This window comes from Periplaneta americana, chromosome 10 (assembly GCF_040183065.1).
Source record: "Periplaneta americana isolate PAMFEO1 chromosome 10, P.americana_PAMFEO1_priV1, whole genome shotgun sequence".
Taxonomy (NCBI): domain Eukaryota; kingdom Metazoa; phylum Arthropoda; class Insecta; order Blattodea; family Blattidae; genus Periplaneta; species Periplaneta americana.
Genome location: NC_091126.1, coordinates 120,933,667 through 120,961,318, shown reverse-complemented (window position 1 = coordinate 120,961,318; position 27,652 = coordinate 120,933,667). Strand labels below are relative to the sequence as shown.

The 27,652-nt window shown below is 35.7% G+C and overlaps 1 protein-coding gene across 2 annotated transcripts in view; it reads left to right on the top strand.

Annotated features, from left to right (window-relative positions):
* Positions 1-27,652, top strand: part of Flo1 (flotillin-1) — a 91,179-nt gene that overhangs the window by 14,197 nt on the left and 49,330 nt on the right. For both annotated transcript variants that reach the window (XM_069838072.1, XM_069838071.1), the window contains exons 3-5: positions 10,976-11,066; positions 22,926-23,069; positions 27,181-27,300. In XM_069838072.1, the coding sequence (XP_069694173.1) occupies positions 10,976-11,066; positions 22,926-23,069; positions 27,181-27,300 (355 nt within the window). The remainder of the gene's footprint in view (positions 1-10,975; positions 11,067-22,925; positions 23,070-27,180; positions 27,301-27,652) is intronic.

Sequence of the window (27,652 nt, the reverse complement as noted above, 5' to 3'; positions counted from 1 at the left end):
TATCATTACTAGTTACATGTAGGCTCTTTTTCCAATAGCCGGTGATGCCCCAGCAGTATAATAAATATGATAATAACTAAAATAAGTAAGAACGTCATCTTACACCTAAAATACTTGTCAAATACTTATATGTGTAATCACGGAAACAACCTTACAATGACATTTAAATCTCATTAAATTTTTTTTCTAATGAAACATTAATTACTACCAAGGCATGGCGTCGCCCACGGTAGCATAGTTGGTATAGCGCTGGCCTTCTATACTCAAGGTTCCGGGTTCGATCCTGGCCGAGGTCGATGGCATTTAAGTGTGTTCAAATGCGACAGGCTCATGTCAGTAGATTTACTGGCATGTAAAAGAACTCCTACGGGACGAAAATTCCGGCACAGGCGACGCTGATATAATCTCTGCAGTTGCGAATGTCATTAAATAAACCATATATTTATTTATTTATTTACCATGGCATGGCATGTCCTCAGGTTGCGGATCGAGGACACTGCCTCCAGATATGGAGGGTAGCTGTGAATATATTGAATAAGCAGTTGCGGACAGGTGATGAGGGGTGGTCCTCCAGATTGGGGGTTGGGCGAAGGGCTAACAACCCACCACTGTAAAAAACAGCTCGTTACAAAACCTCAAAATAAACCTCGGAATGGGACTGATTCTCTGGCATGACCACAGCAAAGGAATAAGGTTATGAGATTTGGTACTTGGAATGTTACAAGTATATAGAACAGGAGGGGTAACATTAGGAGCAAAAGAACTAGCTAGATATAGAATAGACTTTGTGGGAGTACAGGAGGTTAGGTTAGATGAGAACTGCATAACACAAATAGGAGATTACTTGTATTATGGGGAAGGAAACGATAATCACCAATTAGGAACAGGATTCTTTATCCATAAAAGAATAAAATCACCATTAAAAAAGGTAGAATTTATCAGTAATAGGTTATCGTATTTAGAAATTAAGGGTAGATGGTGCTATATTGTAGTTATAAATGCTCACGCCCCTACAGAAGAGATAGACGACCATATAAAGCATAGCTTCTATGAAGAATTGGAACACACTTTTGATCAGTTACCTAGATATCACATGAAAATTTTATTGGGAGATTTCATGGTAAAGTAGGACGGGAGGATATTTTTAAACCAACTATTGGAAAAGAGAGCCTACACATAAGTAGTAATGATAATGGAGTTAGGTTAGTCAACTTTGCCACATCAAAAAATTTAATTGTCAAAAGTACAACATTCCCCCATAAGGATATACATATACTTGGACTTCTCCAGATGGATTGACACATAACCAGATAGATCTCATCTTGATAGATAAAAGAAGACATACTAGTATAGTAGACATTCGAACTTTCTGGGGGGCAGACTGTAATTCTGACCATTATTTGGTAATTGGAGAACTTAGAGAAAGACTATCAGTAGCCAAGCGAGTAGAGCAACAAGTTAATATTAGAAGATTCAATATTCCGAAATTAAAGAACGAGGAAACTAAGCAGCATTATCAGGTCGAAATTTCAAATAGGTTTTCTGTATTAGCAAGCTCTGACGAAGTTGAGGAAGAGTTAGATGTTAATAGTGCGTGGGAAAATATCCGAGATAATATCAAAATTGCAGCTGAGTAGGGGATAGGTTATTATGAAACTAAGAAAAAGAAACCATTGTTTGATGAAGATTGTTGCATGGTAGTAGAAAGAAAGAAAGAAAGAAACAGGCAAAATTGAAATTCTTATAGGATCCAGTTGAGGCAAATAGAGATAATTATTTCAATAAAATATGGGAAGCAAATCGTACACTTAGGAATAAAAAGAGAGATTACTTGAAGGAAAAATTGAATAAGGTAGAAACAAATAGTAAAAATAAAAACATTAGAGATTTATATAAAGGCATAAAGGAATTTAAGAATGGATATCAGGCAAGGGTAAACGTGATTAAGGATGAGAATGCTGACTTGCTTGCAGACTCTCATTCAATCCTGAACAAATGGAAAAACTATTTTGGACAACTACTAAATATACATAGGCCAAATAGAAATGATCGGGACGAAATTCAAATACAAACTGCTGAGCCATTTATACCCGAACCCACACTTTCTGAAGTCGAAATTGCAATAGAAACTCTGAAAAATTATAAGTCTCCAGGTATCGATCAAATTTCAGCAGAATTAATACAAGAAGGTGGAAGCACATTATCTAACGAAATTTATAAGCTTTTACTTGCTATTTGGGAAAAGGAAATTGTACCAGAAAATGGAAGGAGTCCATAATCATACCTATCTTTAAGAAGGGAAACAACACTAACTGTAGCAACTTTCGAGGATTATCACTTGTGTTGACGTCGTACAAAATTTTGTCCAATATTCTTTTGAGAAGATTAACTCCATATTAGATGAAATTATTGGGGATCATCAGTGTGGTTTTAGGCGTAATAGATCAACTATTGATCAGATATTTTTTATTCGACAGATAATGGAGAAAAAATGGGAGTATAAGGGTGCAATGCAACATTTATTCATAGATTTCAAAAAGGCATATGATTCTGTTAAGAGAGAAGTTTTATATGATATTCTTATTCAATTTGGTATTCCCAAGAAACTAGTTCGATTAATTAAAATGTGTCTCAGTGAAATGTACAGCAGAGTCCATATAGGTCAGTTTCTGTCAGATGCGTTTCCAATCAGTGGCGGCTCGCGTTAAAGGGCACATGGGCACGTGCCCTCCCATTCGTTTTATTTTCCCACAAAAAAAAAAAAAAGCAATTTTTGCTTAAAATTATCCGCTCAAAACTTAATGATTTAAGAGCTTCCATTCAGGTATAAACATACCGTGAAATGTGAATGCCTTCAGCTACCGGTACGTCGAACGAGTGAAATCGTGGAAACATATGTCTTGGGCACCGTAGTTGTAGTGTCCATCCCTTGCACATGCGCACAACTACTCAGAGTTTCAAGTGCAAGAGAGCGGTGTAAGGTGATGGATGCAGGGATCGAGAAGATGAGAGGGGAAGCATCGGCCAGGGCTCAGTGATTTGCGTGGCCATCCTGTGCACATGTGCAAATGGTTTTAAAATGTAGAACGCGGATGAGGAAGGCGTTACATATAGAAGTATGATGGTAACACTGTCATGGCCCGAAGAACCAATTGAGTTGCCAGCTTAGCTATTCTGTAGCTAGATCTAGTTTTTTTAGATTAGTTACTATAATTGCTGTATTTCATATAAGAGGTAATGCTTTACTATGTTTTCCGATTAATTTAGCTATTAAAATTAAACCGTTTAACAGTGTTAATATAGAAGTTTAACTATATTCAAAATTATGGTAGGCTGCTTTTTTTTATTAAGAGTGTTGGCAACATTGACAACGATACAAAATACATGTTATCGGTTCCTGCGTTTGTATTTGTAGCGGCAATAATAAAATTCTGAGTGTTATTAAAAATTCTCTTCTTTTCTATTTTAAGTGTGAAGTTAGTTATATTAGTGTTCGTTGAGTGCTTGTGTATTTGATCATTTCAATATGAATAAAGTTAGTGAACAAATTAAAAGGCAATTAGATTTCGACAACAGAGTTCGCGCCAAGAAAGACTGACAGCATTAGCAATGCCTTCAATTGAGAGTAAAATGATGCGTTTGATTCCTAACTTCAACCAGCGAGTTATCGAAGTATTTGTTCGAACTAAGGATCGAAGAATGGACTTCATCTATAAATAGGAAGGTTAGTGTATATATTCTTTATATTTACATTTTGCTATTGAAATTTTCAGCAATTATTCAGTATGGCAAGCCTATGTTCGCATAGTGAGGAACCTATGGGTTCAATTAATCCATTATTAGTGTTTTAAGTTGTGCCCCGCCGAATGATTTGGTCACCAGCCGCCACTGTTTCCAGTTCACTGTGGACTAAAGCAAGGAGATGCACTATCACCTTTACTTTTTAACTTTGCTATTGAGTATGTCATTAGGAAAGTCCAGGATAACAGAGAGGGTTTGAAATTGAACTGGTTACATCAGCTACTTGTCTATGCAGATAATGTGAATATGTTAGGAGAAAATCCACAAACGATTAGGGAAAATACGGGAATTTTACTTGAAGTAAGTAAAGAGATAGATTTGGAAGTAAATCCCGAAAAGACAAAGTATATGATTATGTCTCGTGACGAGAATATTGTAAAAAATAGAAATACAAAAATTGGAAATTTATCCTTTGAAGAGGTGGAAAAATTCAAATATCTGGGAGCAACAGTAACAAATATAAATGATACTCGGGAGGAAATTAAACACAATAAATATGGGAAATGCCTGTTATTATTCAGATGAGAAGCTTTTACCATCCAGTCTGTTGTCAAAAAATCTGAAAGTTAGAATTTATAAAACAGTTATATTACCGGTTGTTCTTTATGGTTGTGAAACTTGGACTCTCACTTTGAGAGAGGGACATAGGTTAAGGGTGTTTGAGAATAAGGTGCTTAGGAAAATATTTGGGGCTAAGAAGGATGAAGTTACAGGAGAATGGAGAAAGTTACACAACACAGAACTGCACACATTGTATTCTTCACCTGACATAATTAGGAACATTAAATCCAGACGTTTGAGATAAGCAGGTCATGTAGCACATATGGGCGAATTGAGAAATGCATGTAGACTGTTAGTTGAGAGGCTGGAAGGAAAAAGACCTTTGTGGAGGCCGAGACGTAGATGGGAAGATAATATTAAAATGGATTTGAGGGAGGTGGGATATGATGGTAGAGAGTGGATTAATCTTGCTCAGGTAGGGACCGATGGCGGGCTTATGTGAGGGCGGCAATGAACCTCCGGGTTCCTTAAAAACCAGTAAGTAAGTAATAAAACATTAATAAAGTATTAAATGTAATCGGTGATGAGAGCACCGGTGACTAAAATGTAACCGGGGGCCAAAATGCCGGTGACTAAAATGTACGGTAATCAATGACAAGAAGTTATAATGACATCTCCGGTGACGAGAATTCCTAGATAACTGATCAAAAGTTGAAATTTTATTGATTCTTCTTCTTATCAGCCATTTCAGAAAAATATCAACCAAGGGTTGAAAAATTAAAATATAATTAGGCTATATAAGTTTATGTAATATATTTATGAACTGAATGGTTCACATTTTTCATATTTAATACTGTATTCAGAATACAGTATATATTTTAGTGTGTTTTTTTTTTACTATAAATAGGTTATGTACAGACCCAGAAACAAAATTTGGGCCATCTGAATTTTTCAAGTTCCAGTTATAACATACTGTGCATGTTCAGTGCTTACAGAGTATGCAGAGTATGTTATAACTAGAACTTGAAAAATTACTTAGTAAGCACTGAGCATGCGCAGTATGTTATAACTGGAACTTGGAAAATTCAGGTGGACCGAAGTTTGTTTCTGGGTCTTACAATTGGTATATTTGTTTAAATAATAATAATAATAATAATACTAAACTGCCCCCCATTGAGGGTAGCCCTTAAGGACTCAGTATATCCTCAAAAAAATTATTATACATATGTAAACATAGATATTAAATTTTAAAGAAGAGAAACAAAGAAAAGGGCGTGAAAAATTACAATTGCTGTTAATGTGGCACCATGTGATTAATTAGGATTTGGCAGGATTTTTTTAACACAATTATCACAATGTCATCCCTCAGAGATGTTGGCAGAGCAAACTGCCGTCGAAATTCTTCGAAAAAAGCTGGTATAGTCCCTCGAGCACCTATGAGCAAGCCGAATACCTCAACGTGAATTAAGGCATATTTCAGCTTGAAATAGTTGACTGTAGGCTCATAGATCGACTTCTTCTCAAGGTGGACCTCGGCTGACTGATGACATTCTACTTCAAAACGTATCCTGGGGTCCACAATGATGCCCTGTTTAGTGTCAGCATTGTACGCTAAAATATCTATTCGTCTCGACCCATTTTCAGCTAGACAGGAGATTTCTTCTTCTTCTACTATCCAGCCCTTATTTCTTAACATGGCAGCAATTTTGGATCTTACAAGATGATGTCTAGAGTTCCTCAAGAGCAATCCCTGTTCACAGAATCCCAAGACGTGTGATAAAGTTTCAATCTCCAGGCAGCCATGTCTGCACCGGGTACCGTCGAGAGATCTGCCTGGAACTGAACGAACAGCTGCTAAATTTGCTGTCATTTTCAGGCTAGATATCCATTCACTAGTCGAAAGTCCTTTCTTGTTTGCAATCCAACTGTTGGCGGCCGTTACTTCGCTATACATCTCAACACCTTTTCCCCATCCTGAAAGTGTCTTCCATGAGTCATATTCACGACCTCGCAATTCTTCTCGAAAATTTCGAAAGTCTTCAGGAAAAGAAAGGCAGAGGGAATCACACGACGATTTGAGTTCGACATCTAACTGTCTCATCATGTTAACATGCGGATTATCTGCTCTGATTAATGATAGACAGATGGTACAATGTTGAAGAAAAGCTTCCCACGAAGTGGGTATTAACTGAAGTCCTTTTAACGTTTTACTAGTGTACAGCATTCTATTTGGAATATCAGTCGGGAGGAAAAGCATTTCTTTAACAGAGCTTCAAAGGATCTTATCAACGTCTTTCAAAAAACTTCGAGATAATTTATGTAAGGGAGCCATTTGCAGGGGATATATGAGCTTGGGCCAGATTTATTGATTAACAATATTAAGTTTTTGATCAGGCCGCAATATAGGTGTCGATACTAAAAGTTCAAGATCCTGACGAAGGGAAACTTTCAATTCTTCAGAATTAAACTGCAGTTCAGCATTGAAAGTTATTCCTAAGTATTTTATTGTGTCTTCTGGTCCACTGGCCTTTTTATACGAGTCATGGTGAAGAAACAAATCCTTTTTAAGTAGCTTTCCTTTATGAATATTAATTGACGCCGATTTCTGGACATTGGGTTGTAGGCTAATATTTTGAAGTAAAGATGTAACCATCATAACTAGCTCTTCTGCTGCGTTCATGGATTTACCAATTAGAACTATGTCATCTGCAAAGGCTGATATAGTAAGACTGTCTAAATCGGAATTAATTTGGAAACCATATTGGTCAATGATATGTTTTTCTGTCAGTTCTTTAATAATGAAATCAATTGATAAATTAAACAGGAGAGGGGACAATGGAGATCCTTGAAAAACCCCTCTTTTGAGTTCGATACGATTAGACTTTGGGCCAGAAGAATGGATGGTAGTGAATTTTCCTTTGGTTAAAGTTTTTATTAATTTGTGAAGGCGAGTCGGTAAAGGCTGTGTGTTAAGTGTTTGTTCTAGATGTTCAAAACCCACGTTGTCGAAAGCCTGAGTCATATCCAACATGACGATATTAAGATCTTTCTTATCTTGCTTAGCGTGTCGTAAACAACTGTCAACTAACGAAATATTGATGTATGTACCTGGTTGACTGACGATTATAATATGAGGACTTATTTTCAACATATTTTCTTTTATAAAACAGAATTTTTCGTTATGTTCATGGATAAAATTACATAAGGTACTTGTGAGCGTGATTTTTATTGCACTCGTGTAATTTACCTGGTTGACTGACGAAACCCCTTTGGTCTTCAGTTTTATTTTGTGGCAACAATGGTTAATCAATTGAAGCTGTAAGCCTTTCGTTTTATTTCAATAACTTGAAGAATTTTAAAGATAAGATATTTATTTGAGTAACTTGAATTTAAAGACAAGATGTTTATTTCATTAACTTGAAAATTTTAAGGACAATATATTTTTTATTAAATGTTGCTTTGAAGTGACACTGTTTCTATGTCATGTCAGTTGCCAAAACTGACAAAATTTATCGTAATGGTTATAATGTCCAAAAGGGTTGACTTTGCTACTTCAATAATAAAGTTATAAAGTTCAGTACTATTTTGAAAACTTCTTAAACTGGAGAAAATTGGTAATGGACGTGACATGGGTTTTCAGTAACAGATGTGACAGATAATTTTCTAACAGTTTTGAGGGTTATGTCGATAAAATATAAAATGTTCTCTTTGTTAAAATTGAATATAGGAGTTCTAAAATGAGTCTTGAGAGAGGTGGGGGGGGGGGATAGCAAAATTTAAATTAAAAAGGGAGGAGATCCTGAAAAATGGCTGTGGCATTTGCAGAAAGATAGAAATCGAAAAGAAGAATCTCGAACAAAGGAAAATATATTGCTACACCAAGATGATAAAAAAACTAGAGGCTGAAGAGTAAATGAAAGACTGACTGCAAAAGTGCAGGTTAGAAAAAATAAAAGCACAAAATATAGGTCCCCAAGTCAAAATTGAGCACATTCAGACCACATTAGTCACTTGTAAAAGCAGTCAAAGAGGCATTTCAATCTACTAAAAAGCCCTGGTAAGCATAAACAAGTAGTTCAGCAAATAGCTACACAAACCTTTAAACATAAAAATTGTAAAGAACTTTCCAAAAAGGACTTAAGGGAAAGGCTATCTATCAGTAAGAGAGTTCTTGAGGCTAGAGTGAAAGAATTTTACTGTCTTGATGAAATAAGCTGACAAGCACCTGGGGAATATTAAAAACAAAGTTGCGAGAAAGAGAGAAGTAATGCCAGTCCGTCACATGTTAGTGGATATAGGCTTAGCTGAGGGCTGTGTGGAGCTCAAAGAAAAGTATCTTCATATAAAGATCTCAAAAACAGTTTTTTTTTCTTCAGGTCATGCTCCAGATATTTCATATAGTAGTTGGTGATGGCTGGTGAAACTCCATCTATTTGTTCATAGTATGTGTTGTTTTGAAGAAAATATGTGCAAGTGAGAGTGTGTCGAAACAATTCTATATCTCAATACTAATAGTTTCCATCATAAATCTCAACAGATGGGAATATTGAACACCCTGGCCCATAGAGCAGTTTCCATATCAGACCCTGATCATTTGGATACCGAATTTCAGCATCTGAAACTTACCCTCCAGCAGAATGAATATTCAGTTAAGGACATTACAGCTGCTCTGAAAAGAGCAAGACACAAGAAGATGAAGCAGCCGACCACCTACATACAAGAAATGGACAAACCAGCTGTAGCCTGTCTACCATTTACAGGGAAGTTGTCAGGAAAGATAAGCAGACTACTCATAGGCATGGCATAAAAACTATCTATAAACCTCCGCCTAAAATCAGGAACAGGATCAGACCAGTAAAAGACGATCTACGTCTCAGAGTACCTGGAATGTACCATATTCCTTGTGAATGTGGGGCAGCTTACATTGGCCAGACAGGACTTACGATAGCTACTCGCTTTTCTGAACATCAAAGAAGCATCAGACTAATGCAGCCAGCAAAATCTGGATTGGCTGAACACAGCATTGAAAAAGGCTAATTTCAATGAAATTGAAGTCCTAGCAAAGTGTTCGGACTATTGGAATAGGAGAGTTAAAGAAACCCTGGTCATTGCATCTGAAAGCAGTAACCAGAATTGGGACTCAGGTCTCCAACTCAATGCTGCCTAAACACTGGCGATAAAAAGTCTCAACACCCAGACTGTGGTCCGTCATAGGAGAACATGTCTGCCAGGCCTTCTTAGAGGCCCATGATCAATCAACTCCACACAACTCAAAGGAATGCGGCCATGTTCACACTGCAGTCCACAATGCCTGGAACACAACAAGCCAATCAGCACGTAGCTCCTCAGTGGGCTTCTCCTCCCAGCATTATAAATAAGGAGCACGATACTTCCTAGTCATCAGTTCACCCTAAAGAGAAGGATAATGATCATCCTCGAAATGTTGGTGTATCACCAACTCTTTGCCTGGCTGGAAGCCTGAGAAAGATTCGAGTAATATATTGTACTGTTTATTAGCACGAGTAAATTCTGAGAGGGGATCATCTTCCTTGATGGGGTGTTAGGGTAAGCTTTAACAGTTGGAGGATGAGGTTCCTTTTTTATGGTTATGTAGTGAGTGTAATGGCACTATACCGTATACACTGTTATTTAACATTGATAGAATAGGTGATAGTGAGAAGGTATTTTGGCGAGATGAGTCCTGATACAACATGGGATTACCTGACATTCTTACAGTTGGTGGAGGAAAAACATCGAAAAAGCCCAAGCAGGAAATTGTTCTAAGACTACATTAAAATTGATTCATAAAAACACATCTCCGTCTAATATATTGAGCTGCAGTGACTGCAAATCTTTCAAGGAAGGACACAGTGAGTGTAACAGTGTGACTATATCTCAAAACCTGAGCATGCTCATTCACCGTTAAGTACGTAATTTTAATTGTGTGTAATATAAATATATATTCTTAATTACAAGTATGGGAGGAAATGTTTTTTGGAACAGCTAATATGATATCACTCACAGTTTGCTTTGCTTCACTTCTTGGGATTTTCTCCTGGCTGCTGAACAGTACTTAATGAAAATTATAACCATCGTTACCATGACTGCCAAATCCCTACCCCTATCTCTGCCACTGCCACCATCACCACCACTAACACATCACGTATCATTATTTCTGATATAGTAATTTCGTCTCTGTTTCAGGTTCACAATTCTTACTGTATCAGACCTTCATGGTGTTACATTTTCTCTTGTTCCTATTTTGCGATTTTATTGTGGCATGTTTTTTTCTTCCATTTGATTAATATGATTATAATTGTTTTTTTTTTCTGTAACTTGTTATTCTAAAAACAGTGTATTTGTAACTCATTTCGTATTTTGTTTTTTTTATGTGAATTATATTGTACATTTTTTTACATCACACAACGATAAATTAACAAAACTCATTAACTACTTTTGTTTGATTATTATAGTACTGATTTTGTTAGGTATTTCTCTCTCCCTCCCTGCATGATAGAATTCTAGATTTTCTCTTTGTTATTGTAAAAGAATGAATAAATAAAATTGATATTGATGTGTGAAAATGGGGAGATTGAATTGTAAAGAATTGATCTAGACTCTGTTTTGCAGTAAATTGAATTGCCTTTTGATAACCATATCTTCTGCCTTGCAGGATATCTCTGAATACGATGACACTACAAGTGGAAAGCCCAACTGTGTATACGAGCCAAGGCGTCCCTATATCAGTAACTGGAATTGCACAAGTAAAATTTCCATGGACTATCTTTTCTTTTCTTTCTTTTTCCTTTTCTTTTACCTGCATTTATCTCTTTCTGATGTTTAAGAGGTTTCGTTGTTGATTGCTAACTCCTGTGTTCTGATAGCATTAGGTTAAACATCGTACCGTGAGTCTCAATTAACTCACATTGTTCTTTTTTGTACATCATTAGGGGGCGGATGTAGATGAAAAATCATCTTATTATTCACATTAGGATGATGCCTATTAGAATAGAAATCCTTTCTATGTTAATATCAGTGTAAAAAATTAATTTCTTATATTGCATTTTTTGCATTTTTCGACGTTTTGAACTAATAGGTCATTTTTATATTTTTGGGTCATTTTCAATACTTTGAAGAACTTCTAGATCATTTGAAATGCATTTTACTTTCTTCTTTACCGATAGGTGTGTTAAATTTTTTTTCTAAGCAATTAGGTCAGTAGTAAGTACCTACTTAATAAGTGAATAACAGTGAAGTTTGAGTTTTATAGTTTGAAACAAACTGTAAAGTCCATCCCTCATTACACTTGAAGGCTTCACCTCACACAACAGAAATAATATAAAATGCTTGACAGCAGCTTAGTTTAAGTGAGGGCTTTGACCACTACTGTTCTTTTGTCGGTATGAGGTGTCTTTAGAATTTATGTTTGGAAGAGGAGAAACTTTGACTGTGTCCTGGACAGGACGTTGTGTCCCTATGGAAGGAAAGGAACAGTATTTTTGACACAAAGATTGCAGGAATGCACCCTGCGCCCACAATTTGTTTTGTCATTCACACTCCCTTATCTGGAAGATCTGGTAACAAAAGTGAAGAACGTAAGTAGGAGGAGATTGAGAATGAAAGCATGACATGGACCACCACCGATTGAAACACATTGTAAACCGTCATTAAATCTATAGTTTTCCCTTAAAGCCTTCATTTTTTTGCATGCCCTTTTCCTTTATCTTAGTCAAATTCCAGGAAGTTGCCTCCTCTCTCCTACATTTGCAGGGCACTCATTGAAACAAGTTGACTAATTTTTAAGAAGTTGTGGTGTGAGTACTTTGAACAGTATTTAAATGTCATTTTCTTTTAATTTTATGTCATTTTTTCCATTAGTTTAAGGGTATTTTAATGATCATTTTAAGTAGATTTTTAGGTCATCAACATCTGTCCCCTATACATCATAAATGTAAATTACTAAGTAATCGTAACAGTAACATTGCTGCAATCATACTCATTTTAAAGTTTGAACTTGTGACACAAAGTTACACTTTTTACATTCATTTTAAAACAACTATTTTGAGTAAAAGAACTTACACTTTTTGTAGTACATTTTCACTTACCTTTGTTTGCATATTAATTTGTCCACTGAAATTCACTAAAATTGTAATGATGCATCAGTGTAAGTCCACACTTTAGGCATCTGTCCAGAAACCAGTGGGCATGACTGTCTCGCGCAGATGATGTACTGTATGCTTCCGTTTCCAGCATGCTCTTACAACTACTGCGGGGGAGGGGGGGGGGGTAAGAGGAGTATAACATGCATGCCGCGAGGAGTCCGAGTTGAGTTTTGCTTGTAGGACACTTATAGCAACAACAAAAACAAACACTCAGTATCTGGTGAGTGTCCTCTGGCCCTAATTACAACTATTTTTTTTGTCTTGGCCATTGTTTCGATTATGGCTCTGAGGTCTCTCTGGTTGAAATTGTATCATTCCTGTCGGACCTGCAGACCATGTAAAGTCTTCAGAACAGGATTACGACCTCAGATGCATCTACCCCAATCTATCCCAGAGATGTTCTATAGAATTTAAGTTAGAGCTGTATGCTGGTCAGTCAAGTCGAATAATTCCCAAGGTATTAAGATACTGAGACATGCAGTGCATAGCACATAGATTAACATTGATTATCATGCACGAATATGAATTGATCTCCAACAAATGAAGCAAAGAGTGAGGAGCTGGTTGATGTAGTGATGAGCATTCAGGTTACCATTCTCAACAAATACCAAGTCTATACCAGCCAACATAGAGATGCTGACTGACACTATTACCAAGCCTCTACAGCATGATGTTCTTTCAGAGAATGTGCACTTTGTATTTCTATTCAGATAGTCCCTTCTTTCATTCCCCGCAATCTAGAAGTTTCAAGGAGAAACTGGACTGTTCAAAGAATGGCACACTGCTTCAGTGCTTCACAGTCCATTGACTATGCTGATGAGCGAACTGAAGATAGCAGCTCAGTGCTGTGGAATCCTGTAGCACAGGGATCAGCAAACTATGGCCTGCCACCTCTTTTTGTACGGCCCATAGTCTAAAACTGAATTTGATACTTATCAGATTGTTTAAAATTTCAAAGTAGTGCTATATCGTCAGACTGTCAAGTTGAGGAGTTGTAAGAAAGATTGTATGTGGCACTCCTATAGCTTTGCATTTGCACTTCGCTGGCAGCTTCTGTTTTGAGGTCACTCTTTGAAGTGTATGCACACAACCATTTCCCCCTTTCCTTCCCTTCCCATCTACCTCACAAAATTTTTTGGTAGAGATTTCAGTGCCATATGTATCACTGTTCTGCAACATTTTGTTCTCGTTTTATAACCAGTGTATATCCATCATGTCTCTGTCAAAACCAGAAAAGAAGAGGAAAGTAGACTTCAAGTGCCATGCTTTTAAAGCAGAGTAGAGTATGAATTATTTTGTAATCGAATTAGGTGACAAAGCATTGTGTAGTGACACCATAGCTGTATTAAAAGAGTACAGTTTACGTCGTCATTACCAGGCTAAGCACTCGACACAATATTCTCAACAGAAGTAAGTTTACGAGTACTGGTAGCTCATTTGTTAGCTATGGAGGGAAGCCATTAATTTACTGATGGTGAATTAATTAAATCAGGTTTGATTGTTGCTGCCAAAGAAATGTGTACTGAGAAACTGGATTTGTTTAAATCTGTCAGCCTCTCTATGAGAACAGTTTTTCTAAGGGTTGAAAACATAGGAGCAACATGAATAGTCAATTAAATGACAAAGCAAAAAATTTCGTGTGCGTTTCCTTAGCTCTTGATGAATCGACAAACATCATTGATGCTGTACAATTGCTGATGTTTGTTCGAGGAATCAGTGCTGACTTTGAAGTGACTGAAGAATTAGCTTCTGTGAATAGTCTCCATGGAACAATACAGGCGAAAATATTTTCAAGAAAATTCAGGAAACGTTAACAAAGCACAATCTGAAGTCGAATCAGTTAAAATGTATGATAACTGGTGTGGTAAAAATATATATGTGTGTGGAACATATATAATTTATTTCAAGAAATAGTCTGCCCAGGCGTCCTGGGCTGCCAAAAACACAGAATAACACACATATAAGAATAGTAATGATTACAGTAAGATAGATGAGCCAAATTTAAATGTGAACTAGGAGCTTAAGTTTAAGAAATAATAAATTTGTACATATATTTGTAACAATCACACACTAACGAATAGAAAAGGGGGGGGGGGTATTATGATATTCCGTATAAATGATTTTTCAGAATTGCCACAGACCCTTTAATGGTTGAAGTAATTATTTTTGGAATGATGTCATGGATTCCAAATGTTTTGATAGTGTTTACAGTTGATCGTGGGATGGTGCCCCTCGCTCCGATCATTAAACCATGTACTTCCCAGGTGCCTTCCATCTGATATTTTTCTCGAAAATACGGAATAGTAGGCTCATAAATTTGTTGTTTTTCTTTGTTGACCTCGGATGGTTGGGTCTGGCTCATCTCAAATCTAACAGTTGGGTCCAGTATAAAGCCTTTACTATTAGTCTTGTCTAGAGCCACGATGTCCGCTCTTCTAATTCCGCCGCCTTCAGACGCAACGCAGTGCACCTCTTCATGGACCTCGAAGGATTTGTTTCTAAGGGCTTGTGCTATTAGTTTTCGGATGTTATGATGGCGTGAATTTCTCAGGAGTTCTCCATGCTGACAGGATCCTAGGACGTGTGCTAAGGTTTCAATCTCGTTGCAGTATCTGCAACAGAAACCGTCCAAGGATCTCCCATGAAGACTTCTCACTGGTGCTACGTTAGCATTCATCTTAATTGCGTCCCGCCATTCAGAGGAAGACAGACCCTCCTTAGAAAAATCCATTTATTTCCGGGAGTATATTCTTGAAATAAAATAACACCTTTTCCTTTATGTGGAAGCGCACACCATTTGTCATACTCTTGTTTCCTAAGATTTTGTCGTAGTTTATGGACATTGATGTTACTTATATCCAGATCTTCAGGTGGAATTTTTAACTTCCTGGAACATACTTTCTTTTCTGCTGCTATGTTCCTTGTAGAAACGACAAGAGGATTCGAGGTTCTCAATAATGTGTTGCAAATATTGAGATGCTGTAAATATGCTTCCCATTGAGCTTTGAAAAGGCTGAGACCCTTATATTTACGTTCGGTGTACAACATCGCGTCGGGCGTGTCTCCTGGCAAACATAAAATTTTCTTCACCGAACTTTTAATTAACTTATCCACATCTTCGAGAAACCGGTCAGAAAGCTGGTGAAGGGGAGCATTTTGAAGAGGATAAACAAGTATAGGCCAAATATATATATTTAAAACATTGAGTTTTTGTTCTGGTTTCAGAAGATAAGTAGATGTTAAAGCTTGGATCTTATTATTTAAATTATTGATTACTTTGGCAATGTCAAACTTAATTTCATCAGAAAAATTAATCCCAAGGTATTTGATTCGTTCATCTCCATCAATACTATTAACAATTGATCCTCCAAGATTCAATGTCGTACTACTTAATTTTCCTTTCTCGATAACGATGGTTTGAGTTTTAGATTCATTTAGACTTAATCCGATCTGCTGTAATGACCGTTTTGTCATGGTAAATATTTCAGATGCAGCAATTGTACTTTTAGCAACAAGTGCAATATCATCCGCAAATCCTAATGTTACTACATTATTTAGATCCGATACAAGGTCATATCCAAATTCTTCAGCCACGCTAGGCTCAGATAATTCATCAAAAATGTGGTCTATGCTGAGATTAAAAAGCATTGGGGAAAGAGGAGCGCCTTGCATAACCCCTTGTTTAAACGGTATGGGTTTTGTTTTATGGATTCCAACCTCTATCCGGGTTTCATTTCCACACTGTAAATTTATAATTAAATCCTGTAATTTTTGGGGAAGGGCAGAATTGTGAATGACAGATTCCAAATGCCGATGTCCAACAGTATCATAAGCTTTATGCACATCAAGAAACAAGATGGTGACATCTTCTTTTTCGATTTTGGCCTTACGAAGAACTGAATTTAATATAGAGGCATTAATCTGTGCACCAGCAGTAGATACAAATCCTCGTTGGTTTTCATTAAATTCCACGTATTGTTGCATTCTTGAACAAAGACACCTCTCCAAAACTCTTCGAATTACTGAACAAATGGTTATAGGTCGATAATTATTTGGGTCCTTTTTTTCTCCACCTTTATATATAAGAACAGTTCTAGCTTTCCGAAAAAAATTAGGTACCCAATTGTGTGATAACATTTTAGTTCCAATTAATGCTAAAATTACTGCAACTTTTTCACATTTAATAGTTCGCATCAATATTTTATCTGGTCCTGCAGAAGTGTCAATCGAAATACCTTGCATAGCTTTAAGAATTTCTTCCTTACTAACAGTATCCAGAAATTTGTTGTTAATATCATCTTTGTCAACTTCAGTAATATGGTTCGGATAATTATCCAAGTGATGGTGGTTTACATTATTAAATTTATTATTAAACGTAGTTTCAATCTAATTTACCGGAATACTTAAAGGACATTTCTTTGGTTCAAATATTCGACGAACTGCTTTCTTTCTTTGGTTATAATATAGGAATTGTGTCACCTGGTAATTGTATTTTTCTAGTCTGACTTGCTTTTCTCGTTTGGATTTCCTTTGCGGATTTGTGGTTTCAGTATAGTGTCTATTATTATTTTTGAAGTCACCACGTCTGCGTGCTAGATAATACCGCGTGGCGGGGTGTTTGGGACCTGGGAGAAAATGATGAGCAGTACCAAGAAAATCTTTGAAATCTTCCGTATATTTTTGAAAGTTTTCCTCGTCCATATTACTCTGAAAAATTTGAATCCACTCATCCAAATTTTGTTGAAACCCATGAACATCATTTTTGTCTGAAACATTCTCACTCTCGAGATTAGGGAGCGGTATCTCCGGTATATCAAGGGAAACATTCTGATTATTAGAATTATAACTAGAACATAGGTTAGTACGAAATTCTTCTGGATGAGCTTTAGCAATATGCTGCTTAACACCTTTGAAAAATTTATTACAATGAGGACAGATGTTAAGTGCAGTTGACCGTATACCATGAGCCACTTTCATGTGCTTATGAATACCCCTTTTATCATACAACTTTTTGCAATAAATACATCCAATTTTATTTTGTCGTAATGATGAATCATTATCATCAGGTTGATTAGTAGCACTAATATGTGTAGAAATATCGTAAGGATTTTCTGCTGCTGCTGCTGCTGCTGCTGCTGCTGGGGTAATATTCAGCGAAGAATCTTCTGATGTGTGACATCTCGAAATGTGGGTATTGATGCCTCGATGAGTAAAAGATTTATCACATAAAGTACAAGTGACAGAAGAAGTGTTAGTAAAATCAAATGGAGTAGACAGAGGGATGTTGGTTGACATCACTGATAAATTAAACTAAAACGCGTAAATAAACTACACAAAAACTAAATAAAACGAATTAATGTTTGTAAGCACTGTTGCTATGTAAAATCAACAAGCCTATAAAGTCACTAGAAAACACACTGAATTTCTTGAAGATTCACATGATGAAAAACTTTCCTAATATACACATGAAGAAACGAAATAAGAAAGTCTTCGGATAATCAAGAATTAATCCAGTTAAGGATATTAATCACATAATAAACGTTTGAAATGAAAGAGCACACATTGATCAAACCATGGCCTTCTGTAGACAACTACATAATAAATATTGGACTAATAGTTATTAATTAATAGGCCTTCATTAATACTTGTAAGTATGAGATTATAAAATACAAATGTAGTCTCTTCTTTTGTGAAACATTTTAATACGAAATAGTTACAATAGAGTATACCCATAAATTATTAGTCCATACTTCTGTGAAACAAGTCTCAGTTATCGAGTATCTACTAGCACAATACACAATTACCATCTTTCAATTGAGTAATTTTAAACATTTGCTTTGAATAATCCTATGGTTTTGTCGAAAATTTGTATCTTTCAGAATTTTTACGAATTATTCATATCTGTACACTCTGCAAAACTCTGTATTCTGCACTCTGCACTCTGTATTCACGCAATATTAATATGATATCGAACAGCTCCTGTAAATTTTATATTTCCTTATGAAATGCGGATAATTTTCTTGACAAAGACGTGTCTCACAGTCACAAATTGCATCTAGCTTGTGAAAATGCAGGTGTTCAAAGCGTTTGGTTATTCACTGTATATTATACACCAACAAGTATTTTGTGGGGAAATATCAGAATCTATCATGTGTTTTGGAACCAGTTTTGTCAACTGTGAATTTCATTCACTCTTGTGGACTTAACTATCATAGTTCCGTGATTTTTTTTGTCAGAAATGTAAGCCGAATATCCTGACTTACCCTATCATACAGCAGTTCAATGGATCAGCAGCAGTAAAGTTATATTACGATTTTTTTAACTCAAAGCAGAGATTAAAATGTTTCTCATGGAGAAAAATCACCATCTGCTAATTCTACCACTATTATCGAACACTGAATGACTTTGGAAATTAGCATTTGCTGCTGATATCTTGGAATCTCTTAATGGTTTTAACTTAAAACTGCAAGGCAAAACAGTGTTTACACAAGGTGGACCAAAAAAAACAGACAATTTTAAACCTCTTCTTATTTCGCCTAAGCTGAGTTGGGTTAGACTGCAAACATATTTGTTGTGTTTCGGAATGTATACCATTTAACCCTTAACAAAGAATGTGGTCTGATTTAATGTTGGCATAGCTAGCAACAATGTAACATAAACAAACTTCCAATATTTTAAAGTTATCACTGTTGTTTTTAATCAAAGTAAAGATAGGATGGAAAATTGGAGTGGTGTGCAGCAACGTGCACTTGCCATAAAAGCTTATGACAAAAGTGGTGATAGTTTCATTGCTGTACAGCATTTGTTTCAACAAAATTACAATATCGGTCATAATGATCCAATACCATCTGTGCATGCAATAAAAATGTGGCTGAAAAATTTCGAAGAGACAGGTTCTGTTCTAAAGAAGAAGTCTACAGGGAGAATAAGATGTATGCAAACACCAGAGAATGTTGTTACTATAAGAACCGCATTTGAGCAAAGCCCTAATTGTTCTTCTCAACATCACTGTATTTCTTTTGGAATATCACGTCCTAGTCTGTGCTGAATATTGGATAAAGACTTAGTTTCATCCATACAAAATCCAAATGGTTCAAGCATTATAGGAAGATGAAACAGTACGTCATATGGACTTTCGCCAGTGATTTATACAGCTCATGAATGATAATGAGAACATCGTCCATAACCTGATAATGAGCAATGAAGCAAATTTTCATCTATCAGGATATGTTAACATACAAAATTTTTGATACTGGGCCAGAAATAACCCCTGTGAATTACACCAGGAACCATTAGACAGTGCCAAGGTCAATGTATGGTGTACCATATCGTCATCAACAGGGACACTTGGTTCTAGCAAGATGGAGCGAGACTGCTGGAGAATCAATGAGATGCCTGAGACATATGTTCCCAAATCACATCATTTCAAGATACGAAGATATCCATGGCCAGCAAGGTCGTCAGACCTAACAAGTTGCGATTTCTTCTTATGGGGGTATTTAAAGATTAAAGTCTTCAGTCGTCCTCCACCACAAGATATCGAACAACTGAAAGAAAGAATTCATGTTAAAGTGTTTCGAATCTTTGTGCAAATGTCGTGCTGTGTGATAGCCTCTCTACAATCGAGAATCAAAAAATGTGTAGAGCTAAATGTAGGCCATCTTAGGAACATGGTATTCAAAACTTGAGAATTTTTTTTTTTTTGCAACAAAGCAAATTGTATGTTAAGTACTTAATATTAATTGTAAGTACCACTTGCTGAGATTTATCAGTAATAAATATCAAGAATTCAAAATCGCCCGTTTTTTTGGACCACCAAGTATGTGAAACCTATACTGTGTTAAAGTCATTTCGACAACTAACATTGAGTCACAAATCACGTCAGGATGGTTTGTTCATTTCCATGCTGTCAAAAATTACAAGAACTGAAATCTACATTCCCGCACAAATTTGCAGCAGATACATTTTCTGATCTTGGTGCAAATGTAAAAGGCATTTCCATTTTTCAAAATCCATTTCACTGTATAGTGAGGAGCATCCACCTATCCTTTAACTGGAAGCAATTAATCTGCAGTGTGATGACATGCTAAAAGCCAACTTCCGTGAGAAGAATCTAACAGAATTTGTCAATGTCTTCCAAATGATCAGTTAAAACCATATGCTCAGGGATTTATATCAGTATTTGGCAGCACCTACCTGTGTGAAAAGACATTTTCAAAGATGAAGTATGTAAATTCTAAATATAAATCAGTATTAACAGATGATCATTTGCAGCCAATTTTGATGGTAGGGTATACTTAATTTGAACCTCAGTTTGGTGAAATACTATTTAAAAAAAAAGCAATTTTATTCTCATTAGTAGACCTATATTTCAACAATTGTTTACTTCTCATTATTGTTGTTGTTGTTATTATTATTAAATTTCTCGTTCAATAAATTTGTGAAAATTACTTTTTGTGGTTATTTAAGTGCAACTGGAGAGATTAGATCTGTCGCACAACATGTGCAAGATTGGCTAGAGGAGAATAAAAAACAATACAATTAAAAATTGCCTATCCTGACGTCATACGCCAGGTCTTAATCTCTTCTGCTATATGCCGACTTAATACCTTCGAGTTTGCCTCTTGGCCCAAAGAAACTAAAATAGTTACTATTTGGCCCATTGGGAAAAATGTTTGCTGACACCTGCTGTAGCAGATTATAGTGATTGTAGGCCATTTTTTTTCGAAGACATCAACAAAGAGTCTCTTGCTGTCATTAACACTCCTCACATGCTATAGTCGTTATTCGAGGTTTAACTGCCATAGTAGTATAGTGATTCCTTAAGATCTAGTTGACAAGAAATCGATCATCTAGGGCTGAAGTCTTTTTTTTCTGCCAGATCCAGATCTTCTGAATGAACGATTTCCTGAAAGACAGTCACCAGCCCTCAGCCTCATGTTCTCATTGCCTGATAATAGATATCTTAACCTTAAGACACTGAAAAATGTACAGTACCAGAAAAAAAGTAATGGGCTGCTTGAATATTTGAAGTCCCACATACATGGCACTGCACATGGTCAAAGACCTAGAGCAGAGATACACAAGGTATCTCTTAACACAGTTATTGAAGTTTGTTCTTTTTCGAGTATTGTAACCTGTTCTGAAAAGACTTGAAAAGATACGAGAAAAGGGATTTGCTGTAAATAATCGTGCTGTAAAATCGAAATTTATTTATTTATTTATTATTTGGACCTTTATGAGGATATTGATATCCGTGCAGAAGTGAAACCTTCCATCTCACCTCAGTAGTTCAGATGGCTCGAACATCTGCATGTCATGTGTAGGGGAGCAAGTTCGAGCCTCATCCAAGTGAATTTTCTGAATTATGTTAAAATGGAGTTTTATAGAGATGCTGCTAGCATTTCAAAATAAAGATAAACACAACAATTATAAAAAGAAGTTCCCTAAAGCTCCATAATGCTTCCACTTTAGATTTCTTGCTGCTCTCCACAAACAGTTTCCTATGCTGGAACAACATACTGGTGTTTCACAAGTCTGATTGCATTAACATATTTTCTGGGAAAGTCATACAGTACAATTCAACTACTGATTCATTCATTCATTCATTCATTCATAATGTTCTACCCAAGGTAAGTCTTTCACTGCAAACCCAGCATTCTTCAATCTTTCCTACACTTCCTTTTAGTCTCCATATATGATCCATATATCTTAATGTTGTCTATCATCTGATATCTTCTTCTGCCCCAAACTTCTTTCATTCACCATTCCTTCCAGTGCATTCTTCAGTAGGCAGTTTCTTCTTTACCAGTGATCCAGCCAATTCTTTTTCCTATTCCTATTAACCAGTGATTGTTCTTAGCTAAAACTTTCAGTCCATTTTTTTTAAACTCTATATATAAATGTCATTAATATTTCTTACAATGACATAATATCATTAGTGCAGTTAATTAAATCAAGGGTCTTCAGTATGTCGTCAAGAAAATCAAGAACTTGTCCTTTTCTTCCAGAAAAACCACTTTGTTCTCGCCAGACATGTAATAACTCCGTGTAATCTGCGCCTGTAAACCCGAAAATAAATATATATCCAAAAGTGGCAAAATATGTAGCTGAATTTTCTACCTCTACCCTTTGTAAAAAAAAAAGCAAGCTTAATAATAATAATCCATAGGAGTGGGCAGTAGTTGTTTAACTTTCTGTTAAACTGAAACATCGATCCCAAGACTATAAAACTCCATTTTAACATTATCCATGGCAGAACCTCACTGGGACGAGGTTCGAACCTGCTCAGTTGAGTCATCTGAGCTACTGAGACGAGATGAAAGGCTACTCTTCTGACTGGCATGTTTATCTGCTCACGAATGTTATTGTGTGAATTGTGCTATGAAACGACCTCCAAGAGTTGGCCCATTACTTTTATCTGGTACTGTATATAGCTCTACACTTTTGTGTCTGTGTCAGGTGAAGATCCAGGGTCAGAATGAAGAGATGCTGCTAGCAGCTTGTGAGCAGTTCCTCGGGAAACAGGAGCATGAGATCCAACACATTGCTTTGGTCACATTGGAAGGTCATCAGCGAGCAATCATGGGCAGCATGACTGTTGAGGTTGGTAAGACATGAGCACATATATTAAATTAAGACTTGTTTGTGTTAAATTCAGTGTCAAGAACAAAGTTGACTGAGTATAATGGACAGTGAAAAGCATTATGGTCATCTGATCTTCTCACTTACCTCTTCAAGTAAATTTCAGTTATGCCTAACCAGTCACTGGCATAATTCAGGCAGTAGGACGTTTGTATGCTGATCTGGAGTTGCACTCGGGCGTGAGTTCGATTATCTGGTTGAGTTTTTTCCAAGGTTTTCCCCAACCATAAGAGAAATGTCAGGTAATCTGTGACGAATTCTCGACCTCATCTCGCCAAATATAATCTTGCTATCACCAATTTCATCGACACTAAATAATGCAGTAGTTGATACAGCGTCGTTAAATAACCAAGTAAAGAAAAATGCGTATCCAAAGATCTTGTTTTCTTCACAGGTTAATGTTCTAAGTTTTAGGTAAGTTACAATGAGATGGCAGGATAGATGATCATATACATAGGCTCTGCTGTAGGTCATTCAGCTGACATTTAAAAAGAACAGGAAAAAAAAAATAATTTTGAAAATCAAAATCACGAAAAATCTAAGATGAGAATATATTATCCTTACAAAACTATGTAGGTTTACATTGTTAAAACCAGAGACTGAAATGTTTGTGAAGAAATGAAATAGACATTATGCACTTACAGAATTAAATTTTTATATCTTGTTTAGTAGAAACAAAATGTACAGTTTTTAAAAATTATGTGCTGTTCTTCCTTTCCTTCAGGACGACTTAAAATGGTCTTCACAGCTTTTGGTTCTGTTTGTTTTATCCACTGTGCTCCCCATATTAAGGGATTAAATAACCTGTCCATTGCAAGTATAAACTTTCTTAAATTGGTTGAATCTTCTACATATTTTCATGAGCCAGCAAGTTGTTGCTAAAATATTTGCACATCCATACCTCTATTTACAATAGTTTAGGACATAATCTACACATGGGACCATTAATGAAACCTGGAGGCATAAAAAAATTATGTTTTATATAACAATGCTCGCAACTGACGAGGTTATATCAGCGTTGCCGGTGTGCCAGAATTTTGTCCCGCAGGAGTTCTTTTACATACCAGTAAATCTACTGACATGAGCCTGTCACATTTAAGCACACTTAAATGCCATCGACCTGGATCGGGATCAAACTCGCAACCTCAGGCACAGAAGGGCAGCACCCTAACGACTGCACCACTCAGGCCGACTAAAGGCTTGAAAATACCTCAATTGCAATAAACGCAATAAAAATAAGAAGCATGACTTTTGCTCCTTTTTCATTTTGCTTTCGTCTGCTATAGAGCACATGGACCAGAGAGTGTAACTCATACTCTCTGACATGGACATGGACTGGATATATTGTTCCCAGGCAGGGGTGAAGGGAGGCACCAACTGTTTGTAATATTTCGATTGCTGATTTTTAAATTAAAGTAATTGCTGGTTATTATTGAATTTAAATAGGAACGTTCATTCAGTGTTATACCACAGTCTAGTATATACAGTCACGAAGCTTAATACTTTATAAATATGCATCCATAAATAGTTGCTAACCACCAGGATCGCAACTATCCCCTCATCACAAACACTTTCCCTAGCAGACGATAAAATGTATTGTACTTTCGATATTGTGTTCTTTTGAAAAAATTAACACCTTCCTTCCACTATTGAAATATAAAATACATAAGGTTTATATATTATTTTCATAAAGTATGTATTATATTTTATAAACTCACCTTCCTGGATCTTTCGGAAGAAGGTTAACTCTGACCTCTTTTTCTTATAATTTATAGTACTACAAACGTCGCCTTGTCCCATATTATAATTCAAATTATTGTATTTTAGCCATTTACAGTTATTACAACTGATAACAAACATTTCACAGTTTACACAAGTTTTCACAACAATGTGAAATACGGCACAGTCAATGCCTTTTCGATCTAGACCAGGCCGTAATGTGTGTTCAGGTTTTCTATTTCATTGTATGGAGCTCGGTGAAATATTATATTATAACTTTATTGCGTATCATTGCTAAGTTTTATTTAGTCTAATGTGTCCATAAGTTCCGTTTACTTCTTGTTGCATAATATGTTGCAGAAATAATTACAAAACTGTGTTATTTTAATGTGAAGAGAATTTTACATGTTAACATAATCTGTTCGCATCAACATTTTAATTGAAAAAAAGAGTTCTATTCAGTCAATACTTAACATATAATGTTAAGTATTGACTGAATAGAACTCTTTTTTTCAATTAACATTGAACTTAACAGAACCAATATGCCTTTGAAATCAACATTTTAAGTTTAGAATGGAAGTTATTTTGAGGTTTAATAAAAAAGAGTTTATATTGTGATTTTAATTTAGCACATCTACCTTCCTTAATTGTAGACAGAAAATTTACCATACCACTCCTATGAAATTAGTATATGTACATTAGTGTTACTTCGTCTCTTAGGAAGTAGATAAATACAATAATTCAGTACTCAATTGTAGTATTAAAATACAGACAAATTGAATGTAAGGGGTATCATACATGACATTATGCTTAATTATAATATATAATTGCGAATATTGGAATATTAAGTTAAATATAGTAAACATAACCTGTAATTTCCATGTGACATAACATGCATATGTAATGGTACGGCATTGGATACCACTAAAATTAGACAGAAAGGGGCAACGCGTACAGTAAACATAACCTATAATTTCAACATATCTAAATATCCGTGCAGTGCAATTGAAAATTATTGAATCCTGCATAAATGAATGTACAAGAACTTCGCAATATTTAATCGAAATAAAGGCAGGTATTACACATACGAACAACGTAATTTTCACACAAAAATTATATTACACCTTAACTCGCAAGTGAATTATGTCTGAAGTGTCTCATAATCATTGTTTTAAATTTTATTAATGCAATTACATTACATTTTAGAGAAATATGTATTACTCTTTATGCATTGCAACTAATTTATATGGTTGAAACGCCGCCCTTCGTGATCAGGTTAAGCGAATCACATAGTCTGCCTTATGGCCTGTATTAGATCACGATGGCAGTGGCACAGTCTATTGTTCCTAGTACTCACAGCGCTCCAAGCGGCTAGCAACTATCGCAAGAAATGGAAAAAATCATCCCAAGCTTCGTGACTGTATATGCTAGACTGTGGTTATACAGTCACAAAGCTCAATACATAGTAAATATGCATCCATAGATAGTTGCTAACCACTAGGATCGCTACTATCGCCTTATTAAAGACAATGCTAAATAGCATCTGCACAGTCTATTGTTCCTAGTACCCTCAAAACTCAAGCTTCGTGACTGTATATACTAGACTGTGGTTACACTGTCATAGCAAAATGGGTCTCCTTTATGTATAACTGTGCACATTTTATTTACATTTTCATGGTTTTTGTTTGTTTTTTTTTCTGACACCATTGAAACTATAGTTATTTAACTGATCAGTTATGTCCAGTACCATTTATATAATTATATCTTACTTGCTATATCTTCAAATAATGCTATAAAAAGCTATTTTTAAAACATTTTTGCTGTCTACACAAACAGTGAAAAATATTGTGTTTAATTGTGAAGTCCTTTGAAGAAATTGAAGAGATTGGTAATTCGAAAGATTTTTTGTACTATAGAGGTAACTCAAAACTCACTGACAAAATGATATGAGAGTTTATGCTGTCACGACGATTAAAGTTTTGGAGTTTTCACCATGTGTAGGGACTTAATATTTTCAACATTTCGGAACTATCCATAGAAGCTTAGACACATAATGAAGTTCGTGAAATTTCCACAGGAATCTAAGTACTTTTAAAATAAATGGTGGAAAATCCAAAACTTTTCTTCTGTTTACTGAAATTATGATAACGGCAAGAATGGAATTAAAGGTGGGAGATTCCAAGAAAGCAAGACCACCACAAATCTCACAGGACCTGCCCTGTTTTGAACTCTTGTTCCTTTGATGAGAAGTTATCAGCAGACTGGACAATGTGTAAAAGCCACATGTATGGCCTATATGAGTATAATGAAAGGTTAAAAGTGCATATAGTTCCAATGTTTGTTGCGTCTTTAGGAAATCTACAAAGACCGTAAAAAATTCAGCAAGCAGGTGTTCGAGGTTGCATCATCTGATCTGGTGAATATGGGCATCACAGTTGTATCGTATACCTTGAAGGATATCAGGGACGAAGAGGTAAGTGTAATCTTCCTCTCTCGATTGTATGAAACTGTGGAAAGCCATTTAGAGGTACTTTGCATGCTGTATTAGTTTCTGTGTACATAGAGTAAGAACGTGGTGGCAAACATAGTGTTCTCTATATGTGCTCATTTTTATATTTTATTGCATAATTTATATGGAAGGTAAGTTAAAAGTATGGAACACTGTTTGTAGTTCTTCTAGTTTTAATTTTATAAAGAAATTTTATATACAAAAGTATATGTATAGGGTGAGAAGAGGAATATTTTGAACCTATTTTGAAAAACTTACGTTTTTCATTTATAAAGAATTATTTTTAAATAACACAGCACACTTGATTTTTTTTTCT